Raw genomic sequence first — 19,139 nt, 5'->3', positions numbered from 1 at the left:
TTAAATATATAAAAATCTATTTTCATTAAAATATATTTATGTATTTCTGGAGTATTTAACTATTCTTTAATACTAAATTGTTTAATATACTAAAAACATTAATTTCATAGAAAAAAGTATAAAATCTTATACAAAAAGACAAAAAACAGTATTTGAATCATGTAAAAACATTATTATACATTATTCATATTTTTTTCTGTTTTATATACTTCTGACATTTATCAAGATTATGAAACCCCCGTTTAAACGAATAATCTTTAGAAAACCTTATTAAAACCTTATTATAAATTAGTTAAAGTAATATTAGAATTAATAACACAAAAAACAATAATTTTTCATATTTTTCTTATTAAACAAAGAGACTAAAGTAAAAAAATGGGCTCAAAAACACAAGAAACATTAAAACAAGGTTTTTATTTGAAATATCAGTAATTTAATTAAAACTGATATAAAATAGAGATAGAAGCCAATCTTTCAGTAGAAGAAAAAGAGGTATATGAAAAGCTTTTTCATGAAGCAGATAAAGAAAATATTGGAGTTCTTTTAGGAGAACATTCAATCAGTTTTTTTGAGAAGACAGGGCTTTCGCCTCAAATTCTTAAAGAGGTGAAAAACCAGCAGCTGTTCTTCCAAAATTTACCTTAATTAGATATGGAAAATAGCAGATAATGAAAACATGGGATTTCTTACGCAAAAAAAATTCAATATTGCACTTCGTTTAATTGCACATGCTCAAGAAGGACGCCATCCAAGTTCAGATTTAATTAATTCAAGTATATTACATTTTATGCTATAAATGTATTCTTAATTTTTTAAAGAATGCTCATTACCGAAATTTAATAGTGAAAAGGCGATAAATTGGAATATGCCTTCTCAAGTATCAAATATAATTCCCTTAATAACAATGGAAGAAAAGAATCGCTATCAAAACATGTTTAAAAGCCTTAAACTGACTAATGGTCTTGTAAAAGGTATATAAAGGTATTTGTAGGAAAATATATTTAAATCAAATTTCTAGGATCACGCGCAAAAACAATATTCTTACGAACACACTTACCAAATGAAATATTGGGTCAAATATGGTATATATACCTTATAAAAAAATTAATTATATAATACTATAGGAATTTGGTTGATATTCAGCATCGAGGTGCTTTAAATATTGTGGAATTTACTGTTGCTATGCATTTAATTCATTCACTTATAAGTGGATCATTAAAAACTCTTCCTTCTGTTTTATCTCCTGAAGTTTTTAAAATGGCATCTGGCAAAACACATAACCGTGAACCTTCTCAAAGAATTGTTTCCAGTAATTTAAGTCCAGAAAATTCTGTTAATTTAAATTTAAATAATTTTAATGATTTTTCGCAAAAGTATAATAAACATCAACATATAACTACTCAATCTAATATTTTTTCTCAATTTGACTCGAATGTAACGAATGACTGGAATATAAAGCCACACGAAAAATCTCAATATATCAATTTATTTAAATCAATTAATAAAGCCAATGATGATTATGTAACAGGTGATGAAGCAGTATCATTCTTTTTGTCATCAAAATTACCAGAAGAAACTTTAGCACATATTTGGGATCTGGCTGATATAAATAAAAGTGGCAAACTTAATACAGAGGAATTTATCATTGCAATGCATTTAATACGGCAAAAACTAGCAGGTACAGATCTTCCGGCATCTCTTCCACAAGAACTTATCCTATCTCTTTTACAAAAAGATTTTCCCCAGGAAAATACAATTTTTTTTTCATCGTATAATCAGGATCCTTCTAGTTCTACAATATCAGAGTCACTCGATTTAAATAATTCATTTTCTTCACAAGCACACGCTACATCTCCATCTATTCCATCGTCAGTTTTTTCAATTAAGCAATCTACAGACTCGTATATGGAAACTCCAAAAGTTATATCTTCGCCTACTCATACATTCTCAATGACGTCTCCTCATTCGCACGCACCTTCTATTCATTCAATTCATAAAACATCTTTTGTTCCTACATCTAACTTTGGACAATCAATCGTATCATCTGTTACTCCAAATCCCAAGATCTTACACCATAAGTCATCTACAATGATAGATTTATTAAGCGATACAAATACTGAAGATTCCGAAAAAAATGAAGCTACGACTAATGAATCAGATAATCCTTCTAGCAAAATCTCTTCTCTTAATAAACAAATAAAAGAATTAAAACAAACGCATACCTCTATCAAAGTAGATTTAGATGCAGTTAATATCCAAAAGCGCGATATTGAAGAAAAATTATCACAAATTCATACTTTATATAATAAAGAACTAAAAGCAGTTCAAAAAATACAGGAGCATCTCGCAGAATCTTATACATCTAAACAGAAATTAAAACAAAAATGTGTAGTTCTTGAAAAAAAATTATATGCTTTACAAGATCAAAAACAAAAACAACTTCAGGATTTAGAACATAGTACAAATGAAAACATAGAATTAGAACAAAAAATAAAATCGATGACTAATCAAATATTTGCTTTAGAAGAAGAACTAGAAAAAATAGAAAAAAATATATTGGACCAAAAAACCATGACGATAATAAACAGAAAACAATTATCCGCATTTGAAGATAATTATGCACAATTGAAAACTAATATCGAAAATAATACAAAAATGAACAATATCTTGAAGGATACTAACTCGAATTTTATTTTGTCTCCTAATAATCAGTTATCAAATCCATTTCATCAAATATCAAATTTTAATGAAACGGAATCAATGTCACCAACATTTATTCCCATTTGTAATAATGCAGACATTATAACTAAGCCAGACGCACAAAATGATTCTATTAAAAATTTTAATAAAATTGTTTGCAATAAAGAACCAAAGGAATCTTCAAATACAATAAATGATCAATATATACATATGGTAACTTAAAAAATTTCTATCTAACAGTTTCCTTTAATATTTAAATAGAAACAAAACCACCAACTATCGGAACCATGCAATTCTGAAGTTCCATCTTTGATCACATCAAGTTTTATGGAAAATATTATTCAAAAAGATTTATCATCAAATATAGATTTACGAGTCTTAAAAAGACAAAATAGTTTAACAGAATCTCTAGACTCATCCGTTGTTGTTCAGCCTCCAGAATCAACACCTGGTAAATTATCTAGAATAAGTTCTTATCCTGGAACTCCTACAGCATGGATTATAAATAAAAACAATTCACCAAAAACAGGTGATGAATCTTGCTTAGACTTTGAATCTGATAATATTTTTTTAAAAGATCCAGTCAAGAAACTCGAATTTTACAAGAAAAATACATCTAATAATCTAAAAGCTATAGATACACCTACTCATTCTAAAGAGATTTCAAAAGAATTATTAAATGATACCGAATCCAAAAAAGTAGTTTTCAATATGAATAATTTAAATAAGGCATTATTACATCCATCTGAGAGTGAAAAAATTACTTCATTAAGTACAAGTATTGAACTAAGTAACGTTTTAGATAAAAAAAATAACGTAGAATACTTAGCTATCCAGAATATAGTTACACAGGAGGAAAACATAACAGGGACACTTCCAGGGACGTTTCCAATAGATTTCGATAATCAAATAATAAATAACAAAGACATCTATCAAACTACCAATAAGATAAAGAGTGAAAAAGATGATGTATGTATACATTTTTATTTTTCTTTATTATTGAATAAAATTAGAAAACAAATAAAAAAACAGAAAGTGCTATCTTTAATTTATTTTTATCCCAAAATAAAGACAACAATACGTCTAAAAAAAATAAAGCAGATTTTGATGAAGCATTTGCAAATTTCGTTGCAGAACCTGAAAATTCGTCTAACGATGATAGTTTTGTATCAAAATTCCCGCCAATTGACAATTTTCATAGTTCATCAGAGTCTACTGATATAGATGGTTTTAATGATTCAAATGGTAATTAGCTCTATTATTTTATTTTAAAAATTCTAAAAATTAACCAGTTCATGTTAAAAACAAAGACTCGGCTACTAATATGCCCATATTCGATTCTGATTATAATTTTTCTTGTAAAACAAAAGTTATCGCAACAAATGAAAAGGATACGGTAGATTCTAATACAAATAAGATACCAAGAAATAATTCTAAAAAAAACCAATCTGAGAAACTGCTGTCTTTAAAAAATGCTCAAGCCTCAAATATTACACTATACCCAGAAAATACAGAAGAAAAAAACGAAGATACGTTTTATGGTCTTGTTGTAGCAGAAGAAGTTAACGGCTTTGAGAATGATTTTTGCACCCAAAATCACGAACTTAATACCTTTTTTACTGAACCTTTTTCTAAAGAAACAAAAAATGATTGGGTAAGCATTGACTGCACATCATTCTCTCACCAATTTAACGATGATAAACGTGCCTCTTTAAGTACTAATCCAGAAACAATCAATTAGACTTTTATCATTCATTCTTAATTTCGATCACTTACTTTTTGCATCCTTTTTTTTCTAAACTACAATATATTAAAATTTAGCAATACACAATAGCATTATACAACTTCATACACTCTTAAACATAAAACAATATAATAAAACACTTTATTATAAAAAATTATCAAATTACTTTCCAGCAACTAATATCCACTAATCTGTTTCTTCAAATACACATTATTCTCTATTATACTTTATTAATATATTCAATCATACATTACACATACTCCATGTGTTTTTATTTCATACTTTCATACAATCTCAGTCTACTATACATATCTCATTCATGTAAAAACATCCTTTCACCAACATTATTTTTCCAATAAATATAAATAAATATACTTTTTATTTCCATTCAATAATCACCTACTCTTCTTTTATTGCTGTATATTTCTTTCTTTTTTTCATCCTTCCATACCTTTCTATTCATCTTTACCATGCGTAACCTTCGCGAACCTTAAAAACCTTCCACGAGATTCCATGAAATAAAGATATAAAGGCAACCGACTGCCCCAAAGATCAAAAAGACAAAATAAAAAAGCAATTGCTGTGTTGAATAAGATAACATGGGAGTAGATAAAGCAAGTAAGTATAAAATAATATATTTAAAATATAAAGGTAATTAATAATTTTGCAGTTGGTATTGATTTAGGAACCACGTTTTCATGCGTGGGAGTATGGATATCAGGACATGTAGAGATTATAGCGAATGATCAAGGGAATCGAACCACACCATCATATGTAGCGTTTACAGATTCAGAAAGACTTATTGGAGATGCAGCAAAAAACCAGGTTGCAATGAATCCATGCAATACAGTATTTGATGCAAAACGTCTGATTGGACGGAAATTCGGGGATCCAGAAGTGCAATCAGATATGAAACATTGGCCTTTTAAAGTTATAGACAAAGGTCAGAAGCCTTATATTCAGGTTGAATATAAAGGGGATATTAAAACATTTACGCCGGAGGAGATTTCATCAATGGTCCTTACAAAAATGAAGGAAGTGGCAGAAGCGTATCTTGGGACTAAAGTTTCCAATGCTGTTATCACGGTCCCAGCATATTTCAATGATTCACAGCGACAGGCTACGAAAGACGCAGGATTGATTGCAGGATTGAATGTTTTACGTATTATCAATGAACCTACAGCAGCAGCCATTGCATATGGTCTAGATAAGAAGACATCAAATGAAAAGAATGTGCTTATTTTTGATCTTGGAGGAGGAACTTTTGACGTATCGTTATTAACTATCGAAGAAGGAATTTTTGAAGTCAAAGCAACCGCAGGCGATACCCATTTGGGAGGAGAAGATTTTGACAATCGTCTTGTAAACCACTTCATTGCTGAATTTAAACGCAAACACAAGAAAGATCTTTCAGGGAATGCACGATCTCTTCGTCGGCTTCGAACAGCATGTGAGCGTGCTAAACGGACTCTTTCATCATCAACACAGACGAGTATAGAAATTGATTCCTTATTTGAAGGAATTGATTTATATACTTCTATTACTCGTGCTCGATTTGAAGAACTTTGTCAAGATCTTTTTAGGGGAACAATGGAACCAGTTGAGAAAGTTCTTCGTGATTCTAAAATTGATAAATCAAGTGTTCATGAAATTGTATTGGTTGGTGGTTCTACGCGTATTCCGCGTATTCAGAAATTGGTTTGTGATTTTTTTAATGGAAAAGAGCCAAATAGAACGATCAATCCAGATGAAGCTGTTGCCTATGGTGCGGCAGTTCAAGCTGCTATTCTTTCAGGAGACACATCGGAACAAACTCAAGACATACTCTTGCTTGATGTGGCGCCTCTCTCAATGGGTATTGAAACTGCAGGCGGTGTGATGACAACACTTATTAAACGGAATACAACTGTCCCGACTAAAAAGTCCGAAGTCTTTTCTACTTATGCAGATAACCAGCCTGGTGTACTTATCCAAGTATATGAAGGCGAACGTGCACGTACCAAAGATTGCCACTTACTTGGACAATTTGATTTAACAGGCATTCCACCTGCACCTCGTGGTGTTCCTCAAATTGAAGTTACTTTTGACATTGATGCTAATTCAATTCTTAATGTCTCTGCTGTTGAGAAAGGGACAGGTAAAACAAGCAATATTACTATCAAGAATGAAAAAGGTCGTTTATCAAAGGAAGAAATTGAGCGTATGATTCAAGAAGCAGAGAAATATAAAGCTGAAGATGAAGCTGAATCAGCACGTATCTCTGCCAAAAATTCATTGGAATCTTATGCATATAGCTTAAAGAACACATTGTCAGATGAAAAATGTAAAGACAAGATTCCTGCTCAAGACCGTGAAAGACTTCAGACATCTGTTAACGAAGTAACATCATGGGTAGAGCTAAACCAGACAGCAACAAAAGAAGAATATGATTCTAAACAGAAAGAGCTTGAAACAGTTGCTGGACCTATTATGTCCAAGATGTATCAAACAGGTGATGGTATTCCTGGCATGGGAGGCATGGGTGGTATGGGTGGCATGGGTGGCATGGGTGGCCAACCAGGTGGTTTCCCTAATGCAAATGATGATCATGGTCCATCAGTTGAGGAGGTTGATTAAAGCACATAAAGTATTGAAAAGGTGAAGAGAATATAACTAAAGAGAATTAAAGAATGTATTGTCGTCTGCTACTGTAGATTTATATTATTTAGAATATATGTACCATTGATAATAAAATTTATTGAGAATAATAAATTAATGTTTTTATATATCACTATATCCTGATTTGCCGGCAAATAAAATAATAAATAAAAGGTCCAAAGTAAAACCAAGCAATGAAACCAATAATGAAACTGTATAATAACGTCCAGCGCAACGTCCATGGTATACCATAGATAACTTTATCGAGTGCTATAGATATAAGTAAAAAAAAAAAAAGACAAAAAGAAAGAATATAAAAACAAGAAAAAAGATCTTAATATTCACATTCTGTTCTTTTTGTCACAGATAATGCTTACTAATATGGAGAGGAAGAAGATGTTTATTCATCACTGCGGGATCAAGTGAAAAATACGCAGCCTTACAAGTGATTTGTATATAAAATGTAGCAACAGATGATTTTATACTTTTTACATCGTGAAAAATAGCAATATCAATATTTGCAGGAGACTGATAAAAACTAAATAATAAAACAAAAACAACAAAAAACATACACTGGCAGGCCAACAAACACGGATTTCATATACAGTACCTATATGTAATTGTGTATGAAACCAATGTGTTGTTACTATAGCTGTTTGATTTTCATTAAATCCTAATTGTGTCTGTAACGAAAGAGGGTTATTAAGAAAAAGTGCTGAAGATAAAGTTGGAGGAGCAGGTAAACTAGATGATTTTGACAAAGTATATAAGATAGATAAAACTGATAAAGATTGTTTTTGATATGTTTCAGGAGCAGCAATAAAAACTATTTTTTCAAGATTTGCGTATATACAAATGAAAAAGAAAAAATAGATAATTTGACGATACATCAAGCAGACGAGCAGATCGTACGACAATAAAAAATAACAAGAAATGGAAGCAGAAAAGTGTTTTGCACGAAGTTTTTTGCAGCAATTAGAGCAAAAACCAGTAAAATTTTCAGAAGAATTCATTGCACCGCTTTCACGCCTTGATATAGTACCTCAAGAGGTAATTTTGAATGAAAAAAAAAAATTGACAAAAATACAGTTAAATTTACCAGAAATAAATCTTCCTCAATGGGACGGTTTAAATGAAGTAGAAAAAAGAGATTCAGGTCTATTTCTTTTTTTTTTTGGTAAAAAAGCTTAGAATTGAAGAACAGATTGATATTACAATTAAAACATTAAGAGGACCTAAAAAAACTACTAATATTAAAGCTCGACACTCAGATACGATATATTGTATCAAAAAAAGTGTTTCAAATGCGTTTAATGTTGATTTATCTCAAATTCGGCTTTTGAACAAGGGAAAAGTGCTTATGGATACAAAATTAGTATCAGACATATTAGAATCAAATCAAACAAAAGCACTGCTTCAACTTATGATTATGGAAAAGAAGGTACCAGCAGAGAAGACACAAATCTCATGTAAAATAACTGAACCAACAACTACAACACAAAACGAAACAGTTCAAGTAAGTATTTCTTACAATATCAGATACAGCATTCATGTCAATAGTTATTGAAGCTAGATACATCTTTTTGGGAAGACTTAAAGGCATTTCTTTCAACAAAATTAGACAGTAATACTTGCCATGCATTATATAACATTTTTAAACAAGCATATGCAAATACTAAAACTTAAATTTTTTATTTTAAAATACAAAAATTATATATTAAAATCAAAAAATACCAAAATGAGAACATGGCTATTATATAGGCAATAGGTTTTGTTGTCAATAATATATTTAGAAACCGCCCATGCCTCCCATGCCTCCCATGCCTCCCATACCGCCCATACCTCCCATACCACCTGGTCCTCCAGAGGTGCTAGGGGGTTCAGGTGCATCTACAATTGCACATTCTGATGTAGCCATAAGACTAGCAACACTAAATGCATCAACCAAAGCGGTCTTTACGACTTTCAAAGGATCGACCTGTAGAACAATTTTGTATATATTTAAAATAAGTATTATATACTTACCACACCAGCCGAAACCATATTGCAGATTTTACCAGTAACAGCATCATAACCCATTAAAAATTGGTCACCATATTCTTTAGTAAGTCGGTCAATAATAACAGAACCATCAGCAATTCCCGTATTTTGCACGATAAGCCGTGTTGGCTGCTGGATAGCATTTTGAATTGTTTTTACACCTAGTTTCTCATCAAATGTATCCATTTTTTCAGCAATAGCATCCAAAATAGAAACAGCCTTAAGAATAGCAGTGCCACCGCCAGGTAAAATACCTTCTTCAACAGCAGCACGGGTTGCGTTTAACTAAAATGTTATATAAACCTTAAATGTTATAAAATAGTACATACTGCATCAACAAATCGATCTTTTTTTTCACCAACTTCAATTTCACTAGAACCACCAACACGAATAACCGCAACACCTCCACTAAGCTTAGCAAGACGTTCTTGAAGCTTTTCCTTTTCATATTCAGAAGTAGTAGGGTCATTAATAGCAAGTCTGATTTGTTCACATCTTTGAGAAATTAAATCTTTTTCACCATCACCATTCAATAAAATAATATCTTCTTTAGTAATTGTAACGCTTCCAGTAGAACCTAATAATTCAGGTGTAACTCGTTCCAACTTCATATCCAATTCATCAGTAAACACTTGGCCTCCTGTAAGAATACCAATATCCCCTAAAATCGATTTTCTATTATCGCCAAAACCGGGTGCTTTGACAGCTGCTATTTGAAGTTGACCACGGAGTTTGTTTAAAATGCATGCTGCTAAAGCTTCACCATCAACATCTTCAGCTATAATAACTAGTGGTCGCCTTTGATTCACTGCTATTTCAAGAGATGGAAGAATGTCCTGCAATGCAGATATTTTCTTTTCAGAAAGAAGAATCAATGGTTTCTCGAATTCACATTTTTGAGTCTTAATATCCGTAATAAAATATGGTGAAATATACCCCCTATCAAAACGCATTCCTTCTGTAATCTCAAGCTCATCATCAATTGTTTTTCCTTCTTTTACCGTAATTACACCTTCTTTACCAACCTAAAATTATTAGATATGACAAAAAAAAACAAAAAATCACTTTTTCCATTGCATTAGCAATCAGACGGCCAATATGCTTATCACCATTTGCAGAGATTGTTGCCACTTGAGCAATTTCTTCAGAGGTTGTAATATCTCGTTTATTTTTCTGTAAAAATTTTACAACTTCATCAACCGCTTTTTGTGCACCACGGCGAAGATCCATTGGGTTACACCCCGCTGCAACATTCTTAACAGATTCTGAAAAAATTGCACGAGCTAAAACTGTTGCAGTTGTTGTTCCATCTCCTGCAGTTTCATTTGTCTTATTTGCTACATCTTGAACAAGACTAATAATATCAATCAAAGACATTTTCAAAGCAATAAATAACTACCGAGCACCCAAATTTTCAAATTTATCTTTTAAAATAATACTTTTTGCAACAGTTACACCATCTTTTGTAATTTTAGGACTTCCAAAACTTTGTTCAATAAGAACATTCCGTCCTTTCGGTCCCAATGTAACAGAAACAGCTATACCCCTTTATAAATACAAGAAATAATATATAACCATGTAGAAACCTTTTGCTAATACTTCAACACCGTTCAAAAGTGAAGATCGTACATCTTGTCCAAATTTTAATTCTTTTGTTGAATAAAGCCTTTGCTGATTGATTCTTTGTCTCATAAAATGAAACAACCTTTTGCCTCTTCTAAGGCCTAATGAACAATAAGGATGATTCATTTTTGAGTTTTTTGAATATAATTTATCAGGTTTTTTACTTTTAAATTTTCGAAAATCGACAATTTTTACTTACACATCTAGCAAGTTCTATAAACCTAAAGAAAAAATATATAAAAAAGAAAAAACAATGCCAAAAAAGAAAAACATCTATTTTTTAAGAATTTGAAGAATCAAAACAAAAACATTATTTTTCCGTAGAGTAAAAAAATAGCTGAAAAATAAGTCGAATAAAAAAAGGAATAAATATAAATAAATAGATGTTGTATCAGACACTATTTATGAAGAAAAGATATCTTTATTTAATAAAAGCTTGTAAATTTGGTTAGCATTGTCAGTTTCTTGATTAAAATCAATATCGAAAGATATATTTTGCACAGGAATAATATTTTGAGAATCAGATGAAACAATTTCAACAGCGCATTGAGAATAGAAGAGTGTAAAAAGGATTTTAGGGACTGGTAATGTTAGACGATGAAAAAATGATTTTTAAAAAAGGATTTTTAACCTTCCTCAACATTTATAGAAGCAGAATGGATTATTATTTGAATAGCAGATAAAATAGAATCCTTTTCTTCAGAAATGTTGCCTAAAGTTCGTGTATATATAACATCTATCATGATTAACGCCATTTCCAATATATAAAATACAATCAACTTACATTGACCGCTAGGACAATCACCAGAAATGTTTCCATGTATCATCATTTGCAATGGATATTTATTTGAATTTAAAGATTGAGGAGGAAAAAAAAACAGTGCAGTACAGTTATTTTGAAGTGTTCGAGATAAATCACCTTTAATAAGACATATAGAACGAACACACAACTGATCATCTAGTAAAGAATTTGGCTTATAAGTTCCTACCTGACATGATGTGATAAGTTTTTTGCACTTAATTTCCATATCGTTATCCAAAATAACAGTTAATGGATATACTTCCTCATTATTAATACTATAAGACGTAATTTGTTTCCCTAAAATATACGTAGCATTATTCAATGAAGCTTTTCTTGAAAATGCTTGAACCGCTTCAGATCCTGCACCATATGAACAATTTAATATTGAAAAGTCCACGTAAATCCCTAAAGATGAAAAAAATTGTTTAACCTTTGGAAGTGCCTCTTTAACGGTAATATTAGGCGTATTAGAAAGTGCAATACCATATGTAAACATATCAATGTATAACGGAGATAAAGCAAAAGGCTCAGACGAAAGAAAATCAATAATTAAGTCATCATCATGACCTAAAAGCCATTAACACAAACTTTAGAATATTACAATTATTACCATTTAATATTTCTTGACTTTTTGCTGATGTTGTATCTGAGATAAATTCAATAAAACGCATAATCCTGCGTTTCCATATAAAATCAATATCTTCACGAAAAGCTATCATCTCTTTGTTGTATGGGACCTCAAAAAAGACGTTTTCAGCAGATTTGTTATAGATAAACATAGAATTATATGACCTAAATACGAGATATGGCTGAAGCTTATAAAGAATAAATAAATCAATTATCTTTGACTTAGAATAAATAAGAAACGGGGAAAGACTAAAAGAATACGATCTAGATGTATCCATAGATTCTTCATCATTTATAACCAGTTCTGCATCTCTGTAAACAGAATCTTATATCATTAAACATTATTTCTGTAATTGCTTTCAAATTACCTCGGACTAACTATATTAAACCTTAAAAAAATACAGAAAATGTAACATACTTGACCCTAATACTTCCACCCATTTCTTAAGCTCGTCCCAACTTAAACTTGCTAAATCTCTTCCATAATACTTGTTAGAATCTACATGAAGTACTTTATTTTCTGTTGAAAGAGCACTGAAACATAATTAATATAAATATAATAAAGAAAACACTTTCCATGCAAGAATAGACTCGGATATGCCCGTTCCATAAATTAAAAAATCATATTGCTGGTTATTCTCCATCTTTAAAGATTGCACGTCGTTGAAGACCAAAGAAAAAGTAAGAAAAAAGAAAAACATAAAGTAAAAATTATACATAAAAACATAAAAACAAAATATATAATATATAAATGAAATAATTGTTAGGATGTGGGAGAACAAGAAGATGTATCAGTGCGATCAAAGAGAGAGTTAAGAGGTGAAGTGCGTAATGACCAAACTTCTTCACTATTTCTGCCCAATTTAAGAGCAGCATGTTTTTGAAGCCTTTTATCTCTTAGCATATTTTGTTGTTCATCAAAAGCTTTGTTTTTTGTGCGTATACACCAAACAAAATCTTTCCATTTTGATGAACAATCTGGACGCTGACCATAGCGATAATAATTAATAAATTGGTTTTTTAAAGTATAACACATGAAAAAATTATCAAAATGATACTAAAAACAAAAATCAGAGACTGTTTTTACATAAAATTGCCCCAAATTGTGTATAAATATATTTATAAAAACTGAGGCCTATTAATGAATATACCTGTAAAGAACATGGCTCTTCATGCTCTATAGCATTTTTAGAAGATAGATCAGGTGAAGAAGGTCTGAAATACTCGTTATCCAGTTGTTTTGTGTCTATTTCAATGGACATTTTTACAAATCTTTCTTTTTACTATTTCTCGTTTATCTCCAAAAATATACGTCATTGAACCGTTCTTTCACTAAATACTGTTTTTCCTATTCAAAAAAGAAACATTTCTTATCATTTAATACAAAAAAATATTCTATTCTTCTCAAAAGAAAGAAATTCTTTTTATCTATTATATATAACGTTAGTAAATTTTTTCGAATCGTCCAACGTTTAAATTCTGTCATTTCTTAACATTAAAAATTTAAAAAAATATATATATTAGAGAGAAAATGGAATATTTAGACAGTAAAATCTCATTAATAAGCCGAAGTGATATACGGTAAGTAGAAAATGTCGTTTGAACGGCGAAAAATAGCCAGTTTAAAAAGGAGTTCTGACGAAAATTATTTTGACAGATATACAGGGATTCTTCATAGTATTAACTCAAAAGACTCTACAATATCACTTCAGAATGTTCGTTCTTATGGAACAGAAGGCCGTAGAGGAAATCCGAAGGAAGAAATTCCACCATCAGACAATATTTTTGAATATATTGTTTTTCGTGGCTCAGATGTTAAAGACCTGAGAATTGATGAACCGGCCCCACCTAAAACTGTTCTTCAGATACCAAACGATCCTGCTATACTTAGGGTATGTACTTTTGATAGTTAAAATATAGACAGAAAGTTTTTTTATGAAACGGACGGAAAACAGGAACCATGTTCTTCGGTGTAAAAAATATAGATTTATACACAAAAAATGAAGATATGGGATCTGAAATACCTAGAAATATTTCCAAGTAGTTTTTTTATAGATATAAATTTACTAAATATAGACAACTGCACCCCCGTCACTTCAATCACGTCAAGGATATTCTTTTTCTAACGAACATTACCCAAATACCCAAAGATATTCTTCTTATCAAGGATACGATATGCCTTCAGGTCTTCAGACAGGAACATCTATGGCATCTTATTACGATAATGTTAGCAATATTTCTGAACATTCAATTAATCCGAATCATTCTTCTAATCAATCTTTGCAAATGCCGATATCTCAAACTTCTTCTGCAGCAATGAATACACGGTTATGTTCTCTCCCAGCAACACAATCTAGTGTAGAAATCAATGCCAGTCATTTGTCAGCTAAATTACCTAAAAAAGAATCTATAGCTCCTGCTATGCCTCTACCAACACGATTAAGAAGTTCAGTTGCACATGATACAAGTTCTAAGAAAAACGGAATGCTAAATCACAAAAATATAACGTCATTTGCTGGTTCACCTAAAGCTCAATCTACATCTACTGTTTCTACGATGAATAATGAAATATTTTCTGATATTCAGAACATAACAGACAAGATATCAAAATTGGATACAGGTAAATTTAGTTTTGAGTTTAGCATCATATTCTAATGCTTTGAAATCTTTAGAATCACAAAATAATCAATTATCAAATACAGGCACTCATTTAACACATCGTTATGGAAAACGACGTGATAATGGACATACGCATGTTCGTAAGCCGTCAAAAGTAATCAATATACCAAAGGAAGAGTTTGATTTTACACATTGGAATTCTAAATTCAACAAAGAAGAGTTAATAAAGCTCTCAAACGATCGGGAAACTAATGATACAAACAATCCAGTTGTTTGTCATAAAGAGAGTTACTATGACAGCAAGAGGTCTTTCTTTGATAATATATCCTGCGAAAATAAAGAACGTATTGAAAATAAAGAAAAAGAAAATAGTAGAGCAAGACGTGATCAAGAAAGAAATCAAAATATGGAAACATTTGGGCAGTTTCAATTACCAGGAGCAAGAAAATACGGAAAAGGACGTGGAAAAGGAAGAGGTGGATTACGCGGGAAATACCAGGGTCCTAGAAGTAGAAACGTTCGCAGAGATCAGGATACAACTAATGGAGAATCAACGCAACCAATACAAGTATAACAGTATTTTACTTTTATCTATAGAACTTAACATCTTAATGTACTCAGATGTTATTTTCTAAGTTACAATTTAAGAAGTGATAAATCTCCATAAAGAATATATAAAATTAATACTTGTAAAATGATTAAAGATCTTTGATCATTCGTTCATCTGCCAAATATCCTTTTACTTTATAGTCCTGCCGTAGCATTTTCCAATAGCGATCAGAGAGCTCACGGCAATTCTCATAGTGGTTAACACCTTCTATTTTATAACATTTGTCAAGTTCTTCTCTTACTAATCGCATTTCCATCGCTCGAATCCATGTTTCTCGAATTGCATAGTTTTTAGCAGCGTTTAAAGCTATTAAAGCAAAAAAATATGAATCAAAAAGCATATTTACATATATAATTTAGAAATACCTTCTTTATTTTCATAATCAATCTCATCAAACAAAACTCGTTCATGTTTTTTTTGATTTTGATCCGAATTTCCCATTATTTTTAACGGAAAAAAGCATCCAAATAGTAAAAGAAATGAAAAAAATATGAACCTGTTAAATTTAAATGTTTTTTCCTACGCTTTAAACATTTTTTTTACTTTTTATTAATTATTTTTTTTGTTAAACCATTGACGTTGGTTTCATCGTTGACCGTTTATATAATTTGAAAAATGTTTCATTATAAAACATTTTAATATTTCTAAATAAAACAAATACCATGTCTTTTTTCAAGATTAGATAGGAAGAACCGAAACCCTTGTATTTAATAACTATCTACATATTTTTTAAATACCAAAACTCCAGTATTGTATACAAAAATAACAGTTAAATATCCTTTATTTATTCATATATTTACAACATCTTATTGAACACAAAATTAGCAACTTATCCGTTTCTAAAATTCTGTTCAATGCCGTATGTATCCTTCTTAGATATACCGAGATTCATTTGATCTTTGTGTTCAAACCCTTCCTTGATCCGACGCCCTCGTCCAAGATGTTCATTATTTCTACCATAAAAAGTACCCCTCAAACGATTTTCTCCATGTCCCTGACCACGTCCTCGACCTCTACCTTTGTTCTTTGGGACCGATCTATTCTGTCCATCCATTCGGACTGTATTTTCTGTTGGTGGAACCTCAAAACTCACTAATGGCGTATGTTTTTCCGGACTCCAATGTACTGCTGTAGGATGATTCATTGCATGCGACTCCTCCCACGATACAGAGGATAAAGACGGCGCAACCGGCATTCCATAGTGCATTGGTGCCGAAAATACTCCTCCCTCAACCGGATAATGGTTATAAAGCACATTTTTTAACGTGTCCATTGGAACTTGTGGATAATTCGTCTCGATTGAATCCTTCAACGGCATATCTAAAAACATTAGAAACACCACACAGTCATTTATCCGACAAAACCACCCTCAATTTCACTCTTGTTTAAAAAACTAATCCGCTCATACGGTCTTCGTAATTTATTATCATTTACGCCCATAGAAACACCGCCAACCAACCCAACACCTTCCGCTCCCGGTGTAATCGCTGCTGTAGCACTCATCGCTGATACTGGCGCACCAACTGTCGTTTTACCGTAAGCCATTTGCTGCATAGAAGACACCTGAGGTGTCTCCATCCCATATGTATTGTTATCCAAAGTCGTTAACGTCGCTGGTACCATCGACATGGCTTGCAACGATTGTGGTGGGTGTGATGGCCCTAATAAATGGTGTTGCAGCGCCGATTCAACGGTATGCGATGGTAAATGTGTTGGCTGCTCTTTCGTTTGCATCAATGCCTCTTTCGTTTCCGGATTCATCTGTTCCTGGTGTTCCTGTTGTAATTGCTGCGTTTGCAGCTCAATCTGTTGTCGCATCTGCCGATCTACCCGCATCAGCCACACACCCACCACTCCTCCAACGCACACGTCACCGTCTCACTCTCGTCAATACATTCATCCACTCCCATATACAACTTTTCCACCACATTCACTGCCATTAAATCTGCTTCATAAACTTGCTGCAGTACTCGTTCTACCGCTGCATCATACGCTGCCTGTCCAGTTGGCACATGTCGTGTAATACTTGCATGCCGTAAAAACCGTACTAACATCCATACCAACTCTTTTCCAATTCCTTGTCCAATACACTGTCCAGATCCTTCTGGAACCCCTGGGCTTTTTATTTCTTCTAAAAACATGCTTTGCCCTATTTTCTGGGCTTCCTGGGCTTCTATTAAGCCATCAATAGCTTCAATATCTTTTACTTTATCATTTAATTTTTGTTCTTTTGCTGAAAGCGATGCAAAATGTGCTGCAAGTGCTTCAAGCTCTTTAAGTGGTGCAAGAACTTGATCTTTATTACGAACTAGAGCAAGTTGATCATCATTTAACTGTATACCGCTTGCTTGTTGCTCTTGTGTTCTATCTAAACGTGCCTATTGGGATATCAATATTACTGATGGATTTTGAAAGATTTTGAAAAATAATGCTCAAAAACACACAAAGCACGGGGAAATGCCGCTCAAAAGACATTATACTGATGAAATATGGTAGTAATACAGATTTAACGCAAAGAACTGACCTTTTTTTTAAGATATGCACGTAATCGCCGGTAAACTGCTGTAATATACTCATTTTCTGTTGCATCGCTCGTCATTGCACGAGTTTGAGCGAAGCTGAGGAAAAAAGCGAGTTAACGGAAATATATATATTTGCTAGCGAAGTGAGTGTGTTGTAGAGAAAATAAATGAAGAGAGTGTATGCGGTGTATATAGTGCATGTATAACGCATATATAGTGTATATAGTGTATATATAACATATATAATGCATATAACAGACATATAACAGACATATGCTGTATATACAGTATATACAGTGTATATATAGCACATACAGTCCGTATATATGACGCATACAGAGCATAGAATACAGATAGAGTATACATAGAATGTATATATAGTATATATCGTATATACGGCGCGTATAGTATATACAGTGTATATGCTGTATATAGTGTATACAATGCAGTGAAGTGTATGCAGTATGTATAGTGTACATACACTGTATATACTATATACACAATACACATTGGTGTATATTCTGGCGCAACAGCAGATCTCTATACAGCGAGGCACAGCATAGACAGGATATACGTGAGTATACATGGATATGTCTAGCTATGTATGGATATGCGTCTATGTGTGTATGTATCTGTGCATATTTGTGTATCTATGTGTTAGTGTATTAGTGTATCTATGTATATATATGTATGTATATATATACGTGCATACGTATGCGTACAATGTGCATGTACAGCGTATATCACATAACGAGTATAATGTGTATACTGTATATATAGCATGGACAACATAGATAAGTGTATAGCATACATAGAGTATATAGTTACATAGCATAGACAGTATAGATAGTACGCATAGTATATGTAGTATACATAATACACATAGTATATATAATATACGTAGCATATATAGCACAGCACATATAGCACAGCATATTATGCAGAGTGCAGAGTACATAAGGGTGTATATATAACGTATAACATTTATAGAATGCAAAGGCATAAAGGCATAGATAGTGTATACATAGTGTATATATAGTGTATGCATATAGCATATATAATGCATACATAACATATATAAATGTGTATAAGTACGTATAAGCATGTATAACGTGTGTATAAAATATAAAAGTATATACATTATAGTGAATGCTTTGTTTGCTAAAGATTACCCGCGAAATCTGTCGAGAATTGGCTGCTCACAGATTAGCGCAT

The 19,139-nt window shown here is 31.8% G+C and overlaps 10 protein-coding genes across 10 annotated transcripts; 4 read left to right on the top strand and 6 right to left on the bottom strand.

Annotated features, from left to right (window-relative positions):
* Positions 1 to 375: 375 nt before the first annotated feature.
* On the top strand, positions 376 to 4,441 carry T551_01831 (uncharacterized protein; the record flags this gene model as incomplete). The annotated part of the gene is made up of 9 exons (XM_018374094.1): positions 376 to 409; positions 458 to 606; positions 650 to 773; positions 819 to 971; positions 1,019 to 1,082; positions 1,125 to 2,913; positions 2,962 to 3,669; positions 3,714 to 3,945; positions 3,993 to 4,441. 9 exons carry the CDS (start codon positions 376 to 378, stop codon positions 4,439 to 4,441), a joined length of 3,702 nt encoding a protein of 1,233 aa, XP_018229839.1.
* Positions 4,442 to 5,043: 602 nt separating this feature from the next.
* On the top strand, positions 5,044 to 7,060 carry T551_01830 (hsp72-like protein; the record flags this gene model as incomplete). The annotated part of the gene is made up of 2 exons (XM_018374093.1): positions 5,044 to 5,062; positions 5,115 to 7,060. 2 exons carry the CDS (start codon positions 5,044 to 5,046, stop codon positions 7,058 to 7,060), a joined length of 1,965 nt encoding a protein of 654 aa, XP_018229838.1.
* Positions 7,061 to 7,441: 381 nt separating this feature from the next.
* T551_01829 (uncharacterized protein) lies at positions 7,442 to 7,971 on the bottom strand (the record flags this gene model as incomplete). Its single annotated transcript, XM_018374092.1, has 2 exons — positions 7,442 to 7,609; positions 7,654 to 7,971. The coding sequence occupies 2 exons, from the start codon at positions 7,969 to 7,971 to the stop codon at positions 7,442 to 7,444; spliced, it is 486 nt and encodes a 161-aa protein (XP_018229837.1).
* A 43-nt stretch (positions 7,972 to 8,014) lies between these two features.
* T551_01828 (uncharacterized protein) lies at positions 8,015 to 8,767 on the top strand (the record flags this gene model as incomplete). Its single annotated transcript, XM_018374091.1, has 3 exons — positions 8,015 to 8,237; positions 8,281 to 8,597; positions 8,642 to 8,767. 3 exons carry the CDS (start codon positions 8,015 to 8,017, stop codon positions 8,765 to 8,767), a joined length of 666 nt encoding a protein of 221 aa, XP_018229836.1.
* A 103-nt stretch (positions 8,768 to 8,870) lies between these two features.
* Positions 8,871 to 10,870, bottom strand: T551_01827 (hsp60-like protein; the record flags this gene model as incomplete). The annotated part of the gene is made up of 6 exons (XM_018374090.1): positions 8,871 to 9,059; positions 9,107 to 9,406; positions 9,451 to 10,146; positions 10,187 to 10,475; positions 10,521 to 10,659; positions 10,708 to 10,870. The coding sequence occupies 6 exons, from the start codon at positions 10,868 to 10,870 to the stop codon at positions 8,871 to 8,873; spliced, it is 1,776 nt and encodes a 591-aa protein (XP_018229835.1).
* A 276-nt stretch (positions 10,871 to 11,146) lies between these two features.
* T551_01826 (uncharacterized protein) lies at positions 11,147 to 12,817 on the bottom strand (the record flags this gene model as incomplete). Its single annotated transcript, XM_018374089.1, has 6 exons — positions 11,147 to 11,325; positions 11,376 to 12,113; positions 12,157 to 12,498; positions 12,542 to 12,547; positions 12,592 to 12,707; positions 12,744 to 12,817. The coding sequence occupies 6 exons, from the start codon at positions 12,815 to 12,817 to the stop codon at positions 11,147 to 11,149; spliced, it is 1,455 nt and encodes a 484-aa protein (XP_018229834.1).
* Positions 12,818 to 12,936: 119 nt separating this feature from the next.
* Positions 12,937 to 13,435, bottom strand: T551_01825 (uncharacterized protein; the record flags this gene model as incomplete). Its single annotated transcript, XM_018374088.1, has 2 exons — positions 12,937 to 13,230; positions 13,325 to 13,435. 2 exons carry the CDS (start codon positions 13,433 to 13,435, stop codon positions 12,937 to 12,939), a joined length of 405 nt encoding a protein of 134 aa, XP_018229833.1.
* Positions 13,436 to 13,765: 330 nt separating this feature from the next.
* On the top strand, positions 13,766 to 15,366 carry T551_01824 (uncharacterized protein; the record flags this gene model as incomplete). Its single annotated transcript, XM_018374087.1, has 3 exons — positions 13,766 to 14,065; positions 14,250 to 14,793; positions 14,846 to 15,366. The coding sequence occupies 3 exons, from the start codon at positions 13,766 to 13,768 to the stop codon at positions 15,364 to 15,366; spliced, it is 1,365 nt and encodes a 454-aa protein (XP_018229832.1).
* A 124-nt stretch (positions 15,367 to 15,490) lies between these two features.
* Positions 15,491 to 15,843, bottom strand: T551_01823 (uncharacterized protein; the record flags this gene model as incomplete). The annotated part of the gene is made up of 2 exons (XM_018374086.1): positions 15,491 to 15,708; positions 15,768 to 15,843. 2 exons carry the CDS (start codon positions 15,841 to 15,843, stop codon positions 15,491 to 15,493), a joined length of 294 nt encoding a protein of 97 aa, XP_018229831.1.
* A 388-nt stretch (positions 15,844 to 16,231) lies between these two features.
* On the bottom strand, positions 16,232 to 18,001 carry T551_01822 (uncharacterized protein; the record flags this gene model as incomplete). The annotated part of the gene is made up of 4 exons (XM_018374085.1): positions 16,232 to 16,722; positions 16,770 to 17,228; positions 17,270 to 17,780; positions 17,927 to 18,001. 4 exons carry the CDS (start codon positions 17,999 to 18,001, stop codon positions 16,232 to 16,234), a joined length of 1,536 nt encoding a protein of 511 aa, XP_018229830.1.
* Positions 18,002 to 19,139: the final 1,138 nt, after the last annotated feature.

The sequence above is a fragment of the Pneumocystis jirovecii genome, assembly GCF_001477535.1.
Source record: "Pneumocystis jirovecii RU7 chromosome Unknown supercont1.7, whole genome shotgun sequence".
In the NCBI taxonomy this organism is placed as follows: Eukaryota; Fungi; Ascomycota; class Pneumocystomycetes; order Pneumocystales; family Pneumocystaceae; genus Pneumocystis; species Pneumocystis jirovecii.
Note: the sequence above shows the minus strand (reverse complement) of the source record. Positions and strands in the feature narration are given on the sequence as shown.